Source organism: Anomalospiza imberbis, chromosome 5 (assembly GCF_031753505.1).
Source record: "Anomalospiza imberbis isolate Cuckoo-Finch-1a 21T00152 chromosome 5, ASM3175350v1, whole genome shotgun sequence".
Classification (NCBI taxonomy): Eukaryota; Metazoa; Chordata; class Aves; order Passeriformes; family Viduidae; genus Anomalospiza; species Anomalospiza imberbis.
In genome coordinates, this window is record NC_089685.1 from 51,736,567 (window position 1) to 51,757,477 (window position 20,911).

Consider the following 20,911-nt stretch of genomic DNA (forward strand, 5'->3'; position numbering starts at 1 on the left):
CTGGGCAGCGCCCGCCCAGCCCTGCCCGTCCCCCGCCATTTCGCACCGGGACGGGAAGGGAAGGGAAGGGACCCGGAGCGGGAAGGGAAAGGAGAGGAGAGGAAGGGACGCGACGCGGGCACGGCGGGTGCCGGGAGCTCCCGCGGCACGGCCAGCCAGGTACCGCCTATCCCCGCCGAGCTGGGGCGACCCTCTTCCTTCCTCGCTTTCCCTTCGAGGTGGGCAGCGCAGCCGGCGCCCCCTTCCTCCGCCGTCGCCGTTCCCCCTCCCGTCCCTTCTTCCCTCTCCCATGCCGCTCCCCCGCTGCTCCCGCCGGCATCCCCCGGAGCCGCATTCCCGGTCCTTCCCGGCGGGAAGGGACAGGTGGCCAACGCCCTGCGGGACCCGGCGCTCGCCCGAGACATCCCCCACCCCACCCCTCCCCGAGCCCTTACGGATTTATTTCTTTTGCCCTCACCCCTTCTCGCAAATCCTTAAACCCGGAAAGTTGGGGCGGCGCGGGCGCGGCGCTGGCGGGGGCAGAGGGAGCCGGGGCGGGGCGGGCGATGCCCCGGAGCCGCGGGGGTCCCGCCGGCACGGCTCGCCCGGCAATAGAAAATTAATGAAACCCTCCCTGAACTGTGCAGGGGAAGCCGCCGGGGGAAGCCGTGCTCGCCGTGCCTCCTGTCCGGGCACGGGAGGCGCGTTCCCGGCTGTGAGCTTCATCCCGAGGGGAGCTGGGACGCTCCGGGAAACCCGGGCGGGCTCGGCGAGGCACTGGGAACTAAAGCCCTGCACGGATTAATTCCCTGCACGAAATACTCTTTTGGCTTTTCCCGGAATTCAGTGCCTTTTAAATTTATTTAGCGTGGTTTTTAATTTTTTTTTTTACTTCTTTCGTGTGCTTTTAATCTCGGTGTGACCGCTGCCTGTCGGCCGAGTGCCCGCTCTACATTCCCTGTGTGTGTAATGTTTGAGGAGCAGCATTCCCTCATCCCTTTTTGTCTTGTCTTGCAGGGAGGGAGCTGCTTCCCGGTAATAGTAGAGGATCCTGACGCTGAATGAGAAGGCACCGGCAGCATCCTCGTTAGTGGGAGCCCAGCTCTGCTTAATGTTGGTTTCTTTGTCATCAGGTCTGCTAAAAAATGACAGAGTATAAACTTGTGGTGGTTGGAGCTGGTGGTGTAGGCAAGAGCGCCTTGACAATACAGCTAATCCAGAATCACTTTGTGGATGAATATGACCCCACAATAGAGGTAAACACTTCCATATCATACTTTTTGTGAGGGGAGATTATCAGTGAATAATGGTGCTTGTTTCCTTTTGGATACTTACCACAAGGACAGGGCTTTATAGTAAAAAGAGCCCAGAGATAATGTTCTGCATTGGAGACAGAATTGCTGTGCTTCTTGATCTGGCTGTGGAACAACAGCTGCAGTAATAAATTACCAGTTTTGATCAATTAAAAGCATGGTGTTAATTGCCATGTATCCTTGGGCAGTGTGGATGTGTGTGTTTAGGATCTCTATGACGAAGTATTTGCAAACTCACTCGAAAATGCTTGGTGAAACTCTTCATAGCTTTGTGCAACCTCTTAAATGGGACATTTTTCCATTGATAAGGAGGAAAATTAGTGGTTGTGAAATGTGTGTGCCAGTCTTTCTCAGCTCCTATCGCTGGGATCTGTTTCACACAGGGAGAAATGTGTCCTAGGATATTGCAGTGAATGAAGCAAAAATTGGAGCCTGTTCTGTTTTGTTTTTTCTCTCTTTAAACACACCAGTATGTGTTTGTCTATCTAGAAAAGATGTTATGCGATAGCTTCTGGAATGGGTTCTTTGAAATAGATGGCTCAGTACCTCAAAGTTTGAAATTGTATATAATCTTAGAAGTTGTGCTGTTTTAAAGGTTTACAATGAGCAGGCAAGCTCTGCCTTTTAAATACAAGAAAAATACTGGTGTTGTCTGAAATCTCCTGTGGATCGTTGCATTTAACAACCTCAGACTCTATAAAAGCAGAAATGACACCATAACTTACTCCAGGTTTTTATGTTCCCAGCACTGAAGCTCTGCATCTCATGACTTCATTTATATGTTTATCCAGCAAGACACTTCCAGGCTCACTTGAAGGAGTCGCAAGGGTTTAAATCTGGGCTTAAAATGGAGACCTGGGAAGTGTGTAGGTAGTGATTTTCAGGGAGACATAAGCAGGAGGAGCCAGTGCCCTGAGGTAGTACAAATTTAGTGAGGGCCTGAGCCCAAACAGAGATGTGTTGACTTGAGGTTCTTTCCATTTGTCTTTTTGTCTGTCTCTTGCATGGCCAAATAACATCTTCCTTGCAGGAGATTTTGTGACTAGACCTGTGCAGAAAACTCTTCTTTGACCTACACCAGCAGAGCAGCTCTTTCAATTACTAAGATGGGAAGTCTTAAAACAACAACCCCAAACACTCTCTAAAATCACACTGAACTTGCTGAGAGGAACCAGCCAAATGGGATTTTACTTTCTCCTGCAAAAGGACCTTTGGAGGCTGTTGGTCTTTGGTGCTTTTTCATAATTACTTGGGTTTCTCTTAGATTAGAGGTGTGTTTCAGCAATGTAGAAAGTGCTGTGCAGGTTCCATCTTATAAGTTGTCACTGTGTAAACAATTTAGGAACACAGAAACTAATATGCCAGTATTCCCCTGGAGCACTTGAGGGATTTTGCTATTCCACCAACTGAGGGATTCGAAGGGCATTAAATACGTTTTTAATGTAAAATAATTAAATGGAAATACAGTTCCTTATAGAATGAACTGAAAATCCCAGAACTGTGTCTTTTATTCATGGAATCATAGGCTGGTTTGAGTTGGAAGGGACCTTAAAGATCATCTTGTTCCCATGGGCAGGGACACCTTCCACAAGACCAGGGTGCTCCAAGCCCTGTCCAACTTGGCCTTGGCCATTTCCAGGGATGGGGCAGCCACAAATTCAGTGCTGTGGTCCAGAATCTGCGTATTCTTTAAGAATGACACCAAGTTAACAGGTAATTAAGTAACCTAATAGGTTTTGCCAGCTTGTCACATGCAGCAGCATTCATTTCTGCTCCTTTTACAAGTTGTCTACTAGATCCTGTTCTTATCTTGTAAATTCTGAGACCTCGGGGATGGAGACTGTATCTTCCTCCTCCTGGTGGCTGGCCTTGTGTGTCCTCACATGTGGGTAAGCAATAATTCAGTGCCAACGAGGGCAGGCTGTGATTTGGAGTGGCAAACAGAAATAAAAATTGTTTAAATGCTCCAGTTCATGCTTGGGCAGGATCTGCTTGGTTGAGAAGGGTTGGTGATGGTGCTTCCTGTGTAGGTGCAGTTGTGATGCACCTAGAGCAATGGCTGTGGAGTGGGTTTTAGGCAATATGAGGAGATAAGGCTAAAATTGCCTTGACTGGTAAATAATTAGGATGGTTCAGTGGTGTCACTAGTGTTGTTTGCCACTTATTACTGTTTCTTTCATTGCCATACAGCAGAATACTCCTTTTCCCTGCAGATAATTTGGGGTAAGACAGAGAAGATAGTTTAGTGTTTGTTGTCCATGGTATATTTCATAATAACACAGTTACTGAATAATTCTAAATATTTCCTGTGATTAAGAGAATGAAACTCCACACTTCTAAAATTCTCCTGTTGTGAAGACATAGTATGGTGCAGCAGAGGAAAAACCACACTAATTACTGAATCACAGGTGCCTTACAGTGTTAATTTTGCTGCTGTTTTTTGATGGAATAAACCTAATGATTCAACAAATAACCTGGTTGCAAAAGTCAAGTTTCAGTGCCTGCTTGAGTGTTTTATTACTTAAATCTGAGCACAGCAGATGGCAGGGCAGGAGGAGGACTGAAAATGAGTGTTTGGGTGGCTGCAGTTGTTCAGATATCGGTGCTTTATGTGTGTTTCACAGTCCAGTGCTTTATTTGAAGGAGACGTCCGAGCAAGGATTTATAGCCAAGTAATTTTAAGTGTTTTATTTTAAATTAAATGGGCAGCAACCGTTGTAAATCTGGCCTGAGCAATTGGGCCAGTGCCCTCTACCGGCCGAGGCTGGGTAAATCTTGCTTGTGCTTACTTGAATTTCCTTCATTTTTTAGCTTTTTTTACATTTTCAGGACATTTCAGCCCTAAATGTGTGTCGTCTTTAAAACGTCCCAGAGTAAAAGCAGCTTTCCTAGCTGCTAGTCAGAGGTTTTGAAATTGGATTAGCCAAATCCCTCGGCTGATTTAGGAATACTGGTATTTAATTCCGTGTTCTTAAATGACCTGTGCCCTCGTGAAACAAGCACCAATATTTAGTAATAGCTTAGTCTCAGGAGCTGTAATATTTTAGCATTAAATCTCTGGTATAATGGAGTTTTGTGGAATAATAATTACTTGCCTAGATGGGATTTATTAAGCACTAGGGTTTTTTTAGCAAAATTCTGTATGTAGTGTAAAGCTGAGATTTTATATCACATATTCTTATCAGTGCTTGTGAGCAGATGGAATTATTGCTCCTTTAACAGAATTCTTGCTGGTTTTTATGGCTTGTGAAAGACCAATAAAAGCAGGTTAAGTGATCAATGAAATTTTTAAAAGTTATATAATGTATACTGGGGAAAATCTGGAATTTCACATTTGAAGCTGGGTAGGAATCAGGAATTAATCTTCTAGTTTACATTTTGTTTTTACTTAATAGTGTCAAATGTGAATTTCAGGTATGATGTTTTGCAAGGTGGAGGAGAAAAAAGGCCAAAAAGAAAAATATTTATTATTTCACTCATCTGGAAACCATAAGCTTCAGATTTCTCTCCCACATCTTTCTTTTCCTTCTGCTTCAAATCCCCTCACTAGGTAGTCACTAAAATTTTCTCCCCAGAAGTGGCAAAGCAACTTAGCACCTCAAAATAGTAATTTTTGTATCTGTGCTGTGCCTCATGCTGGTGCATCTTTGCTGCTACTGCTAACACGGTAGGCAGTTCTCAAAAGCAATTTTTTTTCCTCTTAAAAATTATTTTCTTTGATGAAAATTACTTAAAGCTTTTGTTTAGTGCTCAGTTGAGGGGAATTTCTTTCCCTTTGAAGTCCTTAAGATGGAAAGGACTAGTACAGGCTTTTCAAGAACTGCTTTTCATATTTTTGAACTGGCAGTCAAATTGCAAGAAGAGAAAATGCAAGCTCTGTAAGTATGTCTGGTATAATGATAGAAGTTCTGCTAGTACTGTGATAAAGGTATCCTAGGACATGGGGGATCTGCTCTTGAATGGAAGTGTTGGAATGAAGATGCGTCCTTAGGTGTGGGGATTTTTTGTAATTTTTCCCTTTAAGCAGCAAGATAGAATATTAACTTTATTTTAAAACACATTGGAGTGTGTGTGTTTCTCAGCTGTATCAGTATTTAAACATGGCTTATAAGTTTCTGAAGTAATTTCCCAATTTACTACCTGAACACTGAAGTTGCACTTCTTTGAAATAAATAGTCTCAAAAATCATGTTGGAGGCAAACTTCTGTCTTTAAGGTAAACAGTAAGTATTGTTTTGCCTGATATCGTGAGCCTGGATGACATTTAACAGTAAATGTGAGGATACAGAGTTGGTTTGGTTTAAAATACTGTTTTTTACAATTATCACTTGCTTGTTTCTTAGTATGAGCAACAGGAAAGAAGAGAGTCTGTCGTAAAATTACAAATGGATAGAAATTGCCTAAGAGTAGGTGCACTGTGCCCTAAAATGGGTACAAAGGAAGGAAGGTTGTTCAGAATTCACCTTGCAGCTGGCTAGAACTGCAGTTTTTAATTCTTTGATTCCCTTCCCAGTAGCCTAGGTTCACTCATGTGCAGTGTCAGAACAGCAGCAATGTTGTGTTAATCTCGAGCTAAGGAAGCTGAAAGGTGACAGCAGGAGCTTGTGTTCCCACCTGTTACTTGTTACAAGAGCTGCTTACTGGGAATAATTCACAGTGCTGGTTGATGGCACCCTTTCCAAGCTCATTGCTGTGGCTTTATTTCAAACACAGAAGTGTTTATAGAAATTATTGTGCATGTAATGCTCACCTTCTTACTGCTAAAGCTGTGTACTCACAGTGGCCTAGCACCTAAATAGGGATGTAATAAAATCTAGCTGGTGGGACTTTGTACAGTTTTTAGCCACTTGAGTCAGTGACCTGAAAGCTTTGATCTGATAGCATTGAAATAATTTGTTCTGACATCTCTGTGAACCAGCCCATCAGGGTTTTAATATGGCTCCTGGCTGAAAAGCCTCTATTTCAAATATATCAGCTCAACTTTGATAACTTAATAACAGATAGATACCATTATACACACTTTCTCAGGCATACAAAACAGATTTCCTATCCCAAACACTGAAGGCTTTTTATTCTTCACTTCCTTTTCAGTGGCAAAGATTTTTGGAGTTGTCTTACTTGTGTGTTCTTTCTGGTTTATTATTTTGTGCATTCTTGTAGCATAGAACAAGGGACAAAGTGTAGTTGAAAAAACAAAGTTAGTAGATTCTATTTTATTTAAATTAAAATTTTATTTTATTAAATTAGCTAGCTGAAGCACGGTCCTGCCTTTTCAGTCACTCTGCTGATAAATCATTTGATTATCTCCGTATTTACTGATGTTCAAAACCTTACCTGTTTGTGGTTAACCAAGGTGTATTTTTTTCCCTAGGATTCCTACAGGAAGCAAGTAGTAATTGATGGAGAAACCTGTCTCTTGGATATTCTTGATACAGCAGGTCAAGAAGAGTACAGTGCAATGAGGGACCAATATATGAGAACAGGGGAAGGCTTCCTGTGTGTGTTTGCCATAAACAATACTAAGTCTTTTGAAGATATTCACCATTATAGGTGTGTATATGAAGAGATAACCCACCAGCTTAGGTGGGAAGGGGGCTTGTTCTTCCTTTGCATAATAAAGTGATCTCTCATGAAATAGGGAAAATCTGAAAATTAACAATATTGCAACTTATTCGTGCATCCTGTTATCTGGAATTTTGGGTGATCTGAAAATCTGCCTCGCTCATAAATGAGGTGTAAATTATTGTGACTTAGTATTCTGAGTCAAGACTTACCCAAAGATCAATTCTGTCCATTCCGTTGATAAAATTGTTTGCTAAGATGAAAAAACTGAAGCTGTTGTAATTCTACAGACAATAATGTCAGTTGCTGGTTTTGTTTGGGGCTGGAAGGGGAAATACCTGGGGAACGTTGTGAAAAGTATAACCTGTGTGAGCCCTGATGCCTGAGAAGGACAGACACACAAAACCAGAGCTCCAAAATGACAGTAAAAACCAACTTGTTATTAATTTCTTCATATTGTCTTTTTAAAGTAATTAGTTAAGAATTCCAGCTCATGCTTTCTTTGTCAGCTACTCTAATTTAGAAATAGAAGCGGTCTCTGGTAATTACCATAGCAGGTCATTTATAACTTAGTACCTTACTGTTATCTTGAATTCTCCCTGGGTATTCTATTAGAAGCCAATGCAGTTCCCACCATCAGCATCAGCCTAAGATTAGTCCCAAACATGTGTTAATCTAGTCACAGTTAGGTGGTGATGGTAATAATAATAATAATAATAATAATATAATATCACAGATGGGTTTCCTCTGGGTTTAGAGGAGGAAGGGAAAAAGGCAACGAAGATGTTGGTGTAAGGGGAGGAAGGAGCATAGAGGTTTTCATGAGGAATTTTTTGTTTTGAAAGACAGTTGCAGATTTGCATAAGAAGACCTTCACAGTTTATTTCAAAGACTGTTGGGAATTGAGTGCTGGAATTTGTTCTGTGCATTGACAGACCTGTGGGTGACCTTCCAGGCTTGAAGCTGAACAATCATAAGGAGCTGGAAACAGTGTCTATTTTAATTAAGGAACAGAGTGCTAGATTATTTGGGAAGGCAGAAGTAATAAAATTAATGATTTTTATTCAAGATTCCTCACAAGTACATCTTTCAAGATTCTTTCTAACTAGTGCTTGGAAGGACTCTTACCAAATACCTCTCTGTACAGAGCCAGTCCAGTGGTCTTCAGAGTTTTAAACCCCCTAAGTGCAGAGTTTTTAATGCTGTCTTTACTTAAAGTACAAAGTAAAATCACAACATCCCCCCAAAACCAAACCAAAATCAAGACAGCTGACATAGAGTTTTGGCAGTGTTTTGGCAAATGAATTGATTGTTGAATATGAGAGGTAAGCATTAAGATTAATACCAGAGTTTGTTAAGCTTATTCTGATATTAGCTACTAAAAAGTTTAAAAAAATATTTTTAAACAACAGTGTAATGACAATAACCTCTGTAGCAGTTTGTAAAATGTCAGGCTTTTAGTTGGTTGGTTTGTTTAATAAGATGCTAAACTTGATAGTGACAGGCTTGGTCAATTTACTGTTTAGTGGCTTCCAACAGTGCATGTGCAGTAGGTTAACATAAAGAATGATGTTTGACTCTGTTAATTTAATGTTTTAACTGTTTTTAATTCTACCATATAAGCTAATAATATTAATACTTGTTAAATGCAGTCTTGTCTTTTTCTTTGTTTTTAGGGAACAAATAAAGAGAGTTAAAGACTCAGAAGATGTCCCAATGGTGCTAGTAGGAAACAAATGTGATTTGCCTTCCAGAACAGTAGACACAAAACAAGCTCAGGATTTAGCAAGAAGTTATGGAATTCCTTTCATTGAAACATCAGCAAAGACAAGACAGGTAAAGCTCAAAACTTCCCAGATGCAAAGGCAGAGCTCTCACCTGAATTACCATGTTAATTTTTCCAGGCATTGACATTTGCTTAGTCATACCAATGGATGCATTTCTGCAGACTGGAAATCCTTGGGGTGTTTCTTCTTTCTGTCAACTTGCTTATAATTAGTAATTGTTTATTGATGAGTGATTGATTGGCTTCAAGTGGGCAGACTCAGACTGAGACCTGGCCTGCTGTTGCTCTCTTCTGTCAGGTGGTTGCAGCATTCTTGACTTTGTGAGAGGTTTTAATAGAATAAAAGCACTTCTTCTTAGAGGTGAAATGTTTGTGGTTTTTTTTCCCTTCAGCAAGAGGATTAAACAGACAAGCAGCTAATTAGTTTATTCTGATTTAAGTGTTTTCATTAATAACAAAGGAATTTTTCCTTGAGGCATTGATTCTCTAATTACGGGGACATGCTTGATACACCTAAGCAATTGACCTTAAGGTATTTCTGAAGTTCCTGAATTAGTTGTTAGAGTAAAATGATACTTTTCCTAAGACTTTAGAGCTCACTCTTGATTTATGGTAACTCACTGGTCCTTTCAGTGCCTCTCTTGGGCTGTGTGAGGACACAGGTGACAGAGTGGCACATCTGAGCTTTCAGGAGAAGAGAAACTCTATGGATAGAGGTGGAACTGGTTCAGTACTTCTGGAAGAAAGCAATCTTAAAAAATGCTGTTTGGTGTTTTCTCTTTAAAGAGCAAAGATTTTACTGTCAGTACAAATTAGATCAGGCCTGAGTGGCTCCTACTCTGCATAATCAGAAGTGTTATGTGCAGGTTGTGAATCAGAAATTCAGGAGGTAAATAAAGACAGAATGCTGCAGTTGGAGTAACTGCTCAGAATTTCTGTAGAGATCAAGCTACATCACTTGGCAGAATTTCCTCATAGCTTGTAAGTAATTTTTGGATCTAAGAAATGAATATTTTATTAGTGCAAATTTGCTCCACCCACCCACGTTTTTGACAAGTTGAAACCTGGGCTAATTAGTAAAATTTCACAAAGCAATGCTGACTTCTGGCAACAAAGAAAGTCTCTTTTAGGTAGAACTGAAAAAACCAAAGCAGAATTACCAAACTTGAACGACTGAGAATAAATTAGGCCACACAATTGTCCTGAAGAAGGGGGCATACAAGTGGACTGAAAAATGACAGTGGCTTTGTTTGGAAGGTGCTGTATTAGTGGCTGTCATGGAGATAGGAGGGTGAAAAATAACTCTGAAATTAGATTTTAGGTTTGAAACAACAGAAGTGCAGTACCTACATCTAGGTTTTACTTTGTTCTGTCTGTCTTATACAGCATCAGACTTTGTTGGGGAAATATTCCTTTTGCATAGCCACTTGTATTAAAAAGGGTATTTGAAAACAAAGATGCCCAGTAGAATGTTCAGAACCTGTTGGAGTTGAAAAGTTGGCACCACTAGCGATGGCTGCTGATTCTTTTCTAGTGCTGTTCTGAGCTTGTTGTGCTATGAAATTCCTTCATAGGATTTCTTGTAAAGAAAATATTTTTGAGAGGAGAAAGAACTGGAATTTAGTTACAGCAAGAGGATCTAAATATTAGTGTATGTGATTGTATATACGTGTGTGTGTGTGCATAGAATGATTTTTCAGTCACACTGTCATATATGTGTGTGTATATATATATATATATATATATATATATATATATATATATATATATATATACACACACACCTTCCTGAAAAGTGATTTTAAAGTAGGGGAGTCAAACCATTTTGTGAGCTGCATATGGCCCATGGGCTATAGTTTTATTCACTCTTTGTCTAAAAGACAATATATAAATAAAACTCTGGTCCTCTCTGTCCTCATGGAGACCTTCCCATTATGAACAGATGCAGCTGGTGGTCTTCTGGAATCTGTGGGAACTCTGTCCTGAATCTTTTGAAGCAGGAACCTTCTTTTCCATTTATGTCTCACCTTCCACCACATGGAAACATCATCACTAAGGCCCTGCTAAATTTTCCTGCCTCTGCCCTTTCCTGTGCCCAGTTCTGCTGGAGTTCAGAGGGAATCAGAAATGTTTCGGCAGAAGGAAACTGGGAAGGTGGGAATAGGAGGGAGCTGTCAGAATAGACTTTTTTGATTGCCAAGATGCTTTTTTAAAAGGATGGCATTCCATGCTCATGCAGGATGATGTCTCAGTTCAAGAAAGTTTTTAAGATTTTCAAAAATTCATAGGCAAGGACAGAAAAGAGAAGAAAATTGAAATGAAGTACAGAAGTAAGTTGTTCTAGAAGTTAGTGTGTTTGGGTTCTGACTGAGAATAAAGATGTGAACTTCAACTCACAGCAAGAAGATTGTGTTTTAAGCTAAATCCCTCTGGGAATTTTCAGACAAATCATTGAATTCATCAGTGAAACCTTGCCTTAGTGGGCCCTACAACTTGGGTATAAGGCTACAGATTATTAATATTTTCAGTTGGACCACTGACTGAAATCAGTATAATGTAATCTAGGAAAAATAGTGATAGTCCTGTTTTTGAATGTAAGCAAATGGCAGTACTGGTGGTTTTGTAAGGCCATGAGCATTTACTCATCCTTTCACAATCCTTATGGAGAAAGGGATGAATGGCTTAGGTTTATTTTGATTGCTGATTTTTCTGTTCTGAGTTTGACATAGGCTTTATATTCGGGTCCTTCCTTGTCTACATGAGCATGTAGCTCCCAATATTATAAATAATATACCAACGAGAGTTGAGGGACAAATTCAATTTATCCCCACCAAAGCTGCACCTGCCATTCCTTACTGGGCTTCCCCTTGTCTGGGAGTTACACAGGGCAAAGCTGTAAGGCCAGACCACCCCAGTGTGGTTTGACTGTAGGTCTTTGTTTGCCTCGGAGCATTTCAGCTTTCCTGCTGGTATTGGATTCACAGGAAAAGCAGATCAATGAGCATTATTGCAAGCATAGTAGAGGCTTTCCCAAAGTTTGAGGTCTCATTATTTAGAATACATGCTTAAACACACTTTTGAAGTGTGTAATGAAGAAGTTGACCTAAATCAGCAGAATGCTGGTAAAAAAGCATTTTGGTTATTTCAGCTGTCTGGTGTACAGTGGGTTAGACCCCAGCCTTGTGATCAAACTGATTTGAGAACCTGTGCCTGGTCTGGTGAAGTAACTGGGGCTGTGTTTACCAAAATTCATTCCTGCATCTCAGTTAAAATGACTGGCTAACTGATAACTTAGTTTGCTTGAGCCATTTTTTAGAGGTTGTCTTACATGTTTAATGATACTGTATCACTCCAAGCCATTTTTAATCCAGTTCTTGTGTACAGGTTTCATCTTAAAGCTTTGTTTTCAATGAGCTTTAACTTGGTCAGACTTTTTACACTGTGGGTTGAGTTTTTTCATGTCACTTGTCTGTTCTAAGGTAGAACTTTTCTGGAAGAGCTTGGTCCTCCCACAAGGACAAAACTCCAAGGGAAGAAAGTTTTTGTTGCTTTTAGGAGATCAGCTGTGATCAAGTGTATAAGGATGGGCACAGAACAGTTTAGAGTTGTCAGGGCTAACTTTCATCAGGTTCCTTTAAGCACTGCAGAAGTGGAACTTGTGAAAATTCCTGATTGGGATACTTAGGTCTGGGTTTGAAACAGCCTTTCTTTGCACATGGTCATATTTTAAATTGAGTGTATGCCTGTCATTCAGTAGGCAAAAGCACCTCAAAAACATTGCCTCAAGGGCTTGGGTTCCTCAGGCTGTTTAGATTTTGAAGTTTTTAATAATTGCCAAAGGTATTTTTGCTTCCTGCTCTGACAGCTAAAAGAACTGGCTAGTCCTATTTTATTTATATGGTCATTGCTTATTGAAGGAAAAAAATACTAGATTGTATTAAATACTAAATTGGTATTTATTATTATTATTATTAATACTAAATTTGTATTAAAATTACTTAAGTTTGTAGGATTGGCATCTGGCCCTTTAAAGTGTCACCTTGTGCTAATAATATAAGCAAATATGTGTCTGTACAGATCTTCTTTCAGAATAATCTCTTTCAGCAGGGTTCATAAGTCTATTCTTGGTGGTGGCAGTAATAGCAATTTCTTTTCTCACTCTGTGTCTCTCCGTCTCTCTGCATTGCTAAAGCAAATTACAGCTCCTACTGGTGATGGGAAAGTTGGCAATAAATGTTGACTCAGCAATTTTAATCTAATTTTTCATGTGAAAGCTCCATAACCAAATTACATCTTTCTACTGCAAAAGAGTAGATTTGCAAAAATGTTGATTTTTGTACAGCCTGTGCTTTGGCACATAGCAGCTGATCAATGTTTGCTGTTTCCACTTCAGAAAGAAACTTCCATTCCTTCCAGAAAAACATGGAAGTATGAGCTTTACTTGGATTTTGCCTGGTTTAGTGGCTTCCTTTACATTTTGCAACTGCAAGACCTGGAATATAAGACTTGTCCATACTTCACTATGTCATAAGAGGGCACATTATGCCTATACAGGGAAATACAATCCAAGAAATAAATCTGATTAATTTAATCTTCAAATTGAAGAGGCTGTAGTTCAGAATAACTCTCAGATAAGCAGCAGTTTGTTAAAATTAAATGTTCAATGTGATAACCTCTGGCACAGGTCATGCAAAATGACCCAGTAATTGTGGTGGTAAATGCTGGCTGGCTTTTATTATTCAGTGTATAATACAAAGGTGAAATGGAGAGAGAATTTACGGAAAATCTGCCAAATAAAAGCCCAGACTGTCCACTGGTAGTAATAAAGCTTTGGGGCTTAAGTAGTCGTGCTGCTTACCATGATCATCAGTGTGTTCTGGTTTTATTTTCAAATAATGAGTTTGTATTAAATTGATAGCCCTGTTAATGTGATTGAGGAGACAAGTACTGAGATTGGTAGTAAGGCAGAGGAGAGATTTGCTCTCCCCTTAAAAAGCTTCAGTGGAACGTTTTTCATTTTGTTTTAATAAGAACATCCTCACAGATTGATCTAAATTCTTAAATTTATGCACAGATGCACTAATTTTGATATATTGTAACTTAGAGTTGCTGCTGTATCTTTTTATATTGTATTTGGTTAAAGATGTCTTTGGTCTCCATACTTCTTTTTTTTTTTTTTTTATGTTTATAGTGTGATATCCAAGTGGCCTAAATGCAGAGCTGCAGAAAAGTAAGGTGTGAGACCAGAGAAGTAAAACACATAGCTCTGTGTCATCCCTGAGCACATGAGGAGCATTTCTGCAGCAGACTAAAATCTGAGCAGCAGAACTTCACAGATTGTTTGCATTTAGGTGTTGTTATGGGACCCTTGTTGCTGAGTCTGGCCCAGAGGAACAGATCAGGTGTGTCTTGTTGATGTAACAAAGCTCTTAAAGATTACAATAATGAACATTTGCAGCCATGGCTCAGATACCGCTTTTCCTAAATTTAATAGCACAGCGCTTGCTTTGTAAATTTAGTAGCTTTGAAAACGACACTGCCCCAAATTCAGTTTTCTTAGAAAATTTTATTTCTTTATAACCACTTAGGAAATCACCTGGAAGGACTTTTTTAATACTTTGTTAGCTTGATCCATGGATTTTTGCAAAGTTCCCCTTCTGACCTAAAGATCAGAACATGAAGGAGCTTGCTTTTTTTTGTCCAAACAGTAACTTGTTCTCACTTTGGCTCAAAACTGCAAGTGGGTGGTTTAACTATGTGTGTTTGTAAGTACCCCCTAGTTCACAATCTAATAAGATTTTTATGCCTCCTGCATACATCCATGCCCACAGAAATGTGGGAATATTCAGTTACACAAGCAGTATCATTTTCAGCAATGGAAGAAAAGAAGTAATTCTTTTTTTTAGTGTTACCATGCACAGAAGAAAAGCAGGGCTTGAAGCATAGATATTCACAATAATTGGTAATCAATAAATCAAGTATTTATCAAGCAGCAAACGAGCAAGCCCAGCATTTTAAATAAATTAAGTTTCATATACTTCTCTCAAGTAAAGCTCATAATTTCAGTGGTTTTGTTGTGGTTTTTTTCCCCTTCCATGGGTGTCCCAGTTTGTCTCAATCACTACCAAAACGATTTTTAAGGAGTTGTGTTTTACAATGCAGAGAGTGGAGGATGCTTTTTATACATTGGTGCGAGAGATCCGACAGTACAGAGTGAAAAAAATCAGCAAAGAAGAAAAGACTCCAGGGTGTGTGAAAATTAAAAAATGCCTTGTAATGTAACAGGGTAAGTTTGTAATGTACCAGGGTAAGTGTTGCAAATCACTTGCCAAATAAAACTGATTGAGGTTGTCTTGCCAATCAGACTTTTTGTGGCTAATCAATGACATAATTTCAGATATAAAACAAATCACATTTCAGTGTCCTCAATATGGATTTGCTTTGTTTCGTGGGATTTTGATAAATGGATTAACAAGTCTTTACTGCATATTGAATTCTCCAGCTGGGAAACAGAGGCACAGTTCTGAGTGGGAAGAAGTTAGGAGGAAGGAGTTTTATTAGGAATATATTCATTATGCTGTTGAGGTGAATATTGGTTGAAGCTTCAGGCTAATGAACTGAGGGGAGAAGATTATAACACTTAAAAGTCCTCCTCAGATACAGAAACAGGAGATTCCTAATCCAGCAAAACAGTATTCGACTGGTGTACAGGATTTTTTAATTCTCAGGCCCTTCTTTATGCCAAGTTATTTTTTTCTTGTTCTTCCCCAGCTTAAAAAAAATACCTTTATCATTTCTAGGGTTTTTTGGGGTTTTTTTTGTTTGTTTGTTTGTCAGTTATAATGCCATGAGTGATCCAGATTTGGACAAAATAAGGTTTCACCTTTTTTTGAGAGCATTTACAGGAGGTGGGGGTGAAGGAACACTGGAGGGAAGAGAGGGGACTAAACCAAAACCAACAAGAAAACACCAAAAAACCCCAATACCCAAATTCTCACAAAATATTTTTTAATCTGTGTATTCTGCTGTAAGAAAAAAGGGAGGAGGTGAGGAGAAAAACTGGTATGGAAGAAGTGCTTGTCTAAATCACTTCCAGTGCTTTTTGAGTAAAACATTGGAGCAGTTCCTTGCAGATATTCCTATCCTATTAATTCTCTACCTCCTTCTGCATCAGTGCAGAGAGTGAGTTGTTATTCCTTATATACTTGTCCAAGTGGAGGATGACCTGGAATTTCCCATTGTGTAAAAGAACTTCATTTTTCAAGGTATGTGTTTGTACTCAGAATATGTGGCAGAGAAGTAGTAGAATTTGGGTTGTATCCTCCAGAGACTGGCACAGTGTGGGAATATTCTTCTCAGTGAAGGAGTTTTGTTTCTCTGGGGAAGAAATTTTGATTCATATCAGTTTTTACTAGATCTGCTCAGGCTTGTTAGTCTCAGCTTTTAAGTGATGAATGACTGCTCAGAGGTAATTATTTAGATTTTTTTTTTTCCCTAAAGAATATGGTGGAGTCCATTTTCCTGGAGATGTTCAGGAAATGACTGGATGTGGCACTTAATGCCATGACATAGTTGACAAGGTGCTGATCAGTCAGAGGCTAGACTTGATGTGCTTGTAGATCATTTCCAGACTTAATTATATGATTTAATCACTTTGTGATACTCTTTGTATCACAGGTTTCCACTGCAGGAAACAGGAAACTTCAGTCATGAAGCTCCCTAGTATTGCATCTAGATATTACTAAAATTGATGCCATCAAAACACCTTGTTCTGTCCTTCCCTGCTATCAAAAAACAACAAAGAGAAGCTGGGCAAGATGACTTTTGATGAGAACAGTAGAAATTAAGTTGCTTAAGCCCTGTAGCCTTCTGGAAACCAACTTTGCAGTTACTTGGTGTGTTACTGATGGAACCGTACCACAAAGTAGAATTTATTTTTTTATGCTGGGACTTGAAAGATGCTGCGTCCTGTCTGCTTTCCCTTCCTGTTGGGAGAAGGGGAATAAGATGGTGGCAATGGTGGTTTTCAGTGGAAGGATTTTTCAGATTATAGCGTTCTTATTTATGTCTGAGAACATGCTTGCTTTCTTCCAGCTTCCTACTTCCTAATGATGTCCAAGAGAAGTATTTTGGGGGGGTTTCATGCCTCCTTCCCCCCCCCCCCTCCCCCCCCCCCCCCGCCATGAGGAAAATCTTCTGTCAACAGTGGATATTGTTGAGTTTTGGATGTTTTTTGTTTTTTCCCCTGTACCCTGTTTAGAAAACAGTCTTGGATCTAAGGCTCTAGAACTTCAGGAGTCTGCTTAGGGAAGGAATCATTTGCCTTTATTCCCACGGGAATTTTGCATGGTATTGATGGGCATTTTCAGCAACTTTGTACTTAGGAAGTTGAGCTGGAGGAAGCATATTCCAGAATTATTATGGCAGAGCTGTAGTTCAGTAGTGATTTGAGTGGAATGAGAAGTCTGATATTTAAACCAGCCTGGCTTGTATTACTTTCCAGTCAGTAAGAAAATGTATTATTTCAGTCTGATGTGTAGTAGGTGGCTAATGGAGAGCAGCACCTGATGGTGTGAGCCTTACAGCTGGAATTTTAGACTTCAGAAATATTCGTTGTAACACAGACTGCAATGACAGTATTCTGGGAATAACCAAGCTGGATGGTTCAGAGGGTTTTTCTCCCTCTTGGAACATTGTTTATCTGCCTGTGGGATGCCTTCTGAAGTTCTATTAGTCTTGCCCACGGAAACTGAAAACTTTAACCGCCCAGACTGCAATGAACTGCTGATGCTTTCTGAGAGTTCCATTCCTTTGGCTGTTACACAGTAAAGCAGGAAGGACAAAACATCTTTTGCTCTATTTGTAATTTCCAGCTAGCAGGGAGAAGTTTCCAAAACTCCATGCAAAATCCTCAAAAGAACTCGTTCCGTGAAAGTGTCAGATTTTTTAAATAAAATGCATGCTACAAGCAGACATCTAGATAATGGATTTGGGGTTGAGCTGGGTTAGTAGTGAAAAGTTTGAATTACAAAAGTTCTAGATTTGAATTTAAAAATGCCTAAATTCTTGATTCAAACTGCAATTTAATCATTTCTCTCCATAGTACTACAGAGGTGTACAAATAACTTCTGTTTCTCATGACTGATACATGTGTGTATGTTTATATTAAAATATGTATATATTAAAAATATGTATAAACATATATTTTATATAGAAAATATATCTTGATGTGTATATTTTTATATAGAAAATAGATTAAAATGTATAATATGTATTGTATTTTTATGTATTTTTTTTAATATAAGAAAGAACTCCTACAATTTAGAACTTAAGGGTTATTTGTGGGACTGGGAGTTTAAGGAATTCCAAATTCCTCATGATTTTGGTGTTTGTTATTGCCAGCCAGGTTCATTGCCCAGTCTCGCACATGATTGTGGTGGTGCTGCCACCTCACCAGACTTCCCTGCTGCCATGGAATCATGTGGGGCTCCAAAAGGAAACTTCTAGCCAGGAGCATGCTGTTCCTGTGGGATCAGTTCTGTTGTTTCTGTTCCCTCTGCCCTTTGGAAGAACAAGGGCCAGGGGCAAGGCCTGTCAGTGCACCTTTAGTGAGGCTCTGGGGTTTGGTTGTGAGTCTGCACAGGGAATTGTGAGTTTCTAATCTGAGCCTGGATTTAGTGCTCTCATTCAGTTCATTTTAGCTTCCCCAAAGGCTTGCACACAATAAGTGCATTGTCAGAGGGAGGAAGGTCAGCTGCCTGCAGTCCCTTCCTACTGAAAGAGCTGACTGGAAAGGTTGGCAGCCTTTGATCTCACAGCATTGATGCCTCAGGGTCCTTCTGCAGACAGAGTATCCACTACTTGCATGTAAAATGTAATGGGCAGGCTGCAAAGGGAAAGACCTTCCTTTACCTTGTGTTCTCCACTTCTAACTCACAAGTGGTCTAAGCACAGTTTTGTATGTCATGTTTTATTAATGACCTGAATTGAAGATGAATTGTGGCAGGACCAAACATAATCCATAATTAGTGAGGCTTGGTCTACAGAGGTGTCAATGCAAGGATGAAAGCCAAGTCAGTTCTGTAACCTGGTCTAGTGAAAAGTGTCCCTGCCCACAGCAGGGGCTGGGAATGAGATGATCTTTAAAATCCCTTCCAACCCAAACCATTCTATGATTCTGTGTGTCAACATGTGCTGTATTTAAAAGATCATCATCTTACTAGGTAGAAAAAAAATTTAAACCCTTGACTGTGAAGTCATGTGTTTAAAGGTTCTTGATAGTATCTGGGTATTACTTTGTGCAAGTTATTTTTTCTGCATTTATTTTAAAACAAGTTTAATAAGGGGGGATTGCTCATTTGAATACTTAAATTACAATTTTAAGTGTGTCTCATTTGAAGGCAGCAACTGAAAGGCAGTTCCGAAAGGTGGTTCTGTAAGGCAGCATGAGCAGTCTTGAGCAGAGGCTGTTCTTATATGGTTCTTGTGTTTTAAGAATGAAACTGTTGTTTTGTCTGTTGGGATTGAGTCTTAGTGCTGTGCTCCCCCTTAATACTGAGACCTGCATTGGAATCCTGAACTTCTATAGCATTTTCCTACTTGAACAGTGCTAAATATTCTCTTTGTGCATTAATGCTGGAGCTGTAAGCAAAATACACTAGTTCTCTCTAAAGTAATACCAAGTATTTTTAATTCTCCAAAAACTAATGAGTGACATGACCTTTTGCAGAAATAAGGCTATTCTCCCAGTAGGCATGCTGCATCAATTTTATATTGGTCAATAGTGCCTTAAAATATAGAACAAGTTGTTTGCAAGGTCTTGTAATATGCAAAAGTGTACTATTGATATTGGGAGATACACTGCCAAGGACTTTGAACATAAGTGGTGTGTAAATGTTTTATGAACTTGAAGATTTTAAATAAGTTTAGGTTATACTGAGTGCTGCTTTTTAAATGAAGCTATTTCACACCTCCCTGTTTGGAATTTTCATACTAGGTTTCATCACCACTTGGAGTTTGGCTGAAGCAATAATGAATTAGGTGATTGTTGGCTTTCTGTTTTCTTCAGAGTTCACTCTCAGTTCTTTACTGAAGTAGGCATAGAGGAGGAAATGCAGAGTGTTGGTTTTTTGTGGGGTTTTTTTTGGCAGCTTGAAGGCAAACTCGCGTGGCTGAATTTCTGTAGTGATGCATTTGGCTGCTGTGATACAGTAACATTGCTCAAGGGTATAAGGAGTAAGGCAGCAAAGAATCAAGAAAATTTTTATCTTAAGGATTTTTTGACCACCTGTACTCATTTTTAAATGTAAAAGCAGACTGACAGCATGAGTACTTCAGTGGGACTTGAAGCAAGGCCATAAATTGTTTCCCATAAGTAACAAAGTAATTGTACTTGATAGTGGTCCATATCAGCCTTTTGGATATGCTGGTCTCTTTAGATAAGAGTTAATTTTGGTCAGCTGTAATTACCTCTGAAAATAATGAGAAACTACTCAGTGTGAACAAACTTTAGCTTTTGTGTCTGTAGCTCAAATCTTGGAGCCGTGGAGATTTTAAGTGACTGTCCAGGACCAGAGAGAATGTGTTTCAAGTGTCCTTAACTTTCAAAGTGAATAGAATGATTTATCAAATAACTTATCACTGGGACATGGGATTGATTTGATCGATTTGCATGTGTAAAGATTTATAAAACTGTGGTGTGATTACTATACCAATCTGCCTGAGAAATGATCAGAATATGTGGATTAACCATAACTATGTCTTTGGTATTGAATTATTGGTACAAAGATTAGAATTCATGTTCCAGAGCTGTATATAGATTAGTAAAGCATAAATAAAGATAGTTAATGCCTCACAACTTCCCTGTGTGGGTGGGGAGGCCCTGGTACAGGTTGCCCAGAGAACCTGTGGCTGCTCCATCCCTGGAAGTGTCCTATGTCATAGGCCAGGTTGGATGGGGATTGGAGCAACCTGGGACAGTGGAAGGTGTTGGGGGTTGAACTGGAGGATCTTTGAGGTCCCTTCCAACCCAGGCCATTCTATGATTCTGTGATAATATATACTTAGAACCTAATTGTGAGGTATTAGTATATGAATACACACTCTGTATATGATACTTTTCTAGCTTGAAGTGGGGCAAGGTGTGTTCTTGGAGATGGAGACGAGGGCAGCACACACTTCATTACCTTCCTTCCCACACCAACAATGGAATTTCACCTGCGGGCACCTGTGAGTAACCTGCAGGATGCTCTAAGCCCAGTTTAGGAACAGGG

General features: G+C 39.7%; 2 protein-coding genes across 5 annotated transcripts in view; both read left to right on the forward strand.

Annotated features, from left to right (window-relative positions):
- The window catches only part of FERRY3 (FERRY endosomal RAB5 effector complex subunit 3), a 360,837-nt gene that overhangs the window by 145,902 nt on the left and 194,024 nt on the right, over positions 1–20,911 (forward strand). The gene's annotated exons all lie outside the window — the stretch shown is intronic.
- KRAS (KRAS proto-oncogene, GTPase) overlaps positions 1–20,911 on the forward strand; it is a 24,653-nt gene continuing 3,742 nt past the window's right edge. Inside the window, exons 1-6 of one of the 4 annotated variants that reach the window (XM_068190744.1) lie at positions 14–159; positions 997–1,014; positions 1,113–1,235; positions 6,663–6,841; positions 8,530–8,689; positions 14,802–14,925. In XM_068190744.1, the coding sequence (XP_068046845.1) occupies positions 1,125–1,235; positions 6,663–6,841; positions 8,530–8,689; positions 14,802–14,921 (570 nt within the window). In that variant the 5' untranslated portion in view covers positions 14–159; positions 997–1,014; positions 1,113–1,124 and the 3' untranslated portion in view covers positions 14,922–14,925. Of the gene's footprint in view, positions 160–996; positions 1,236–6,662; positions 6,842–8,529; positions 8,690–14,801; positions 14,926–20,911 lie in introns of all 4 variants that reach the window. The other 3 variants (XM_068190743.1, XM_068190746.1, XM_068190747.1) reach the window with 3 other exon arrangements.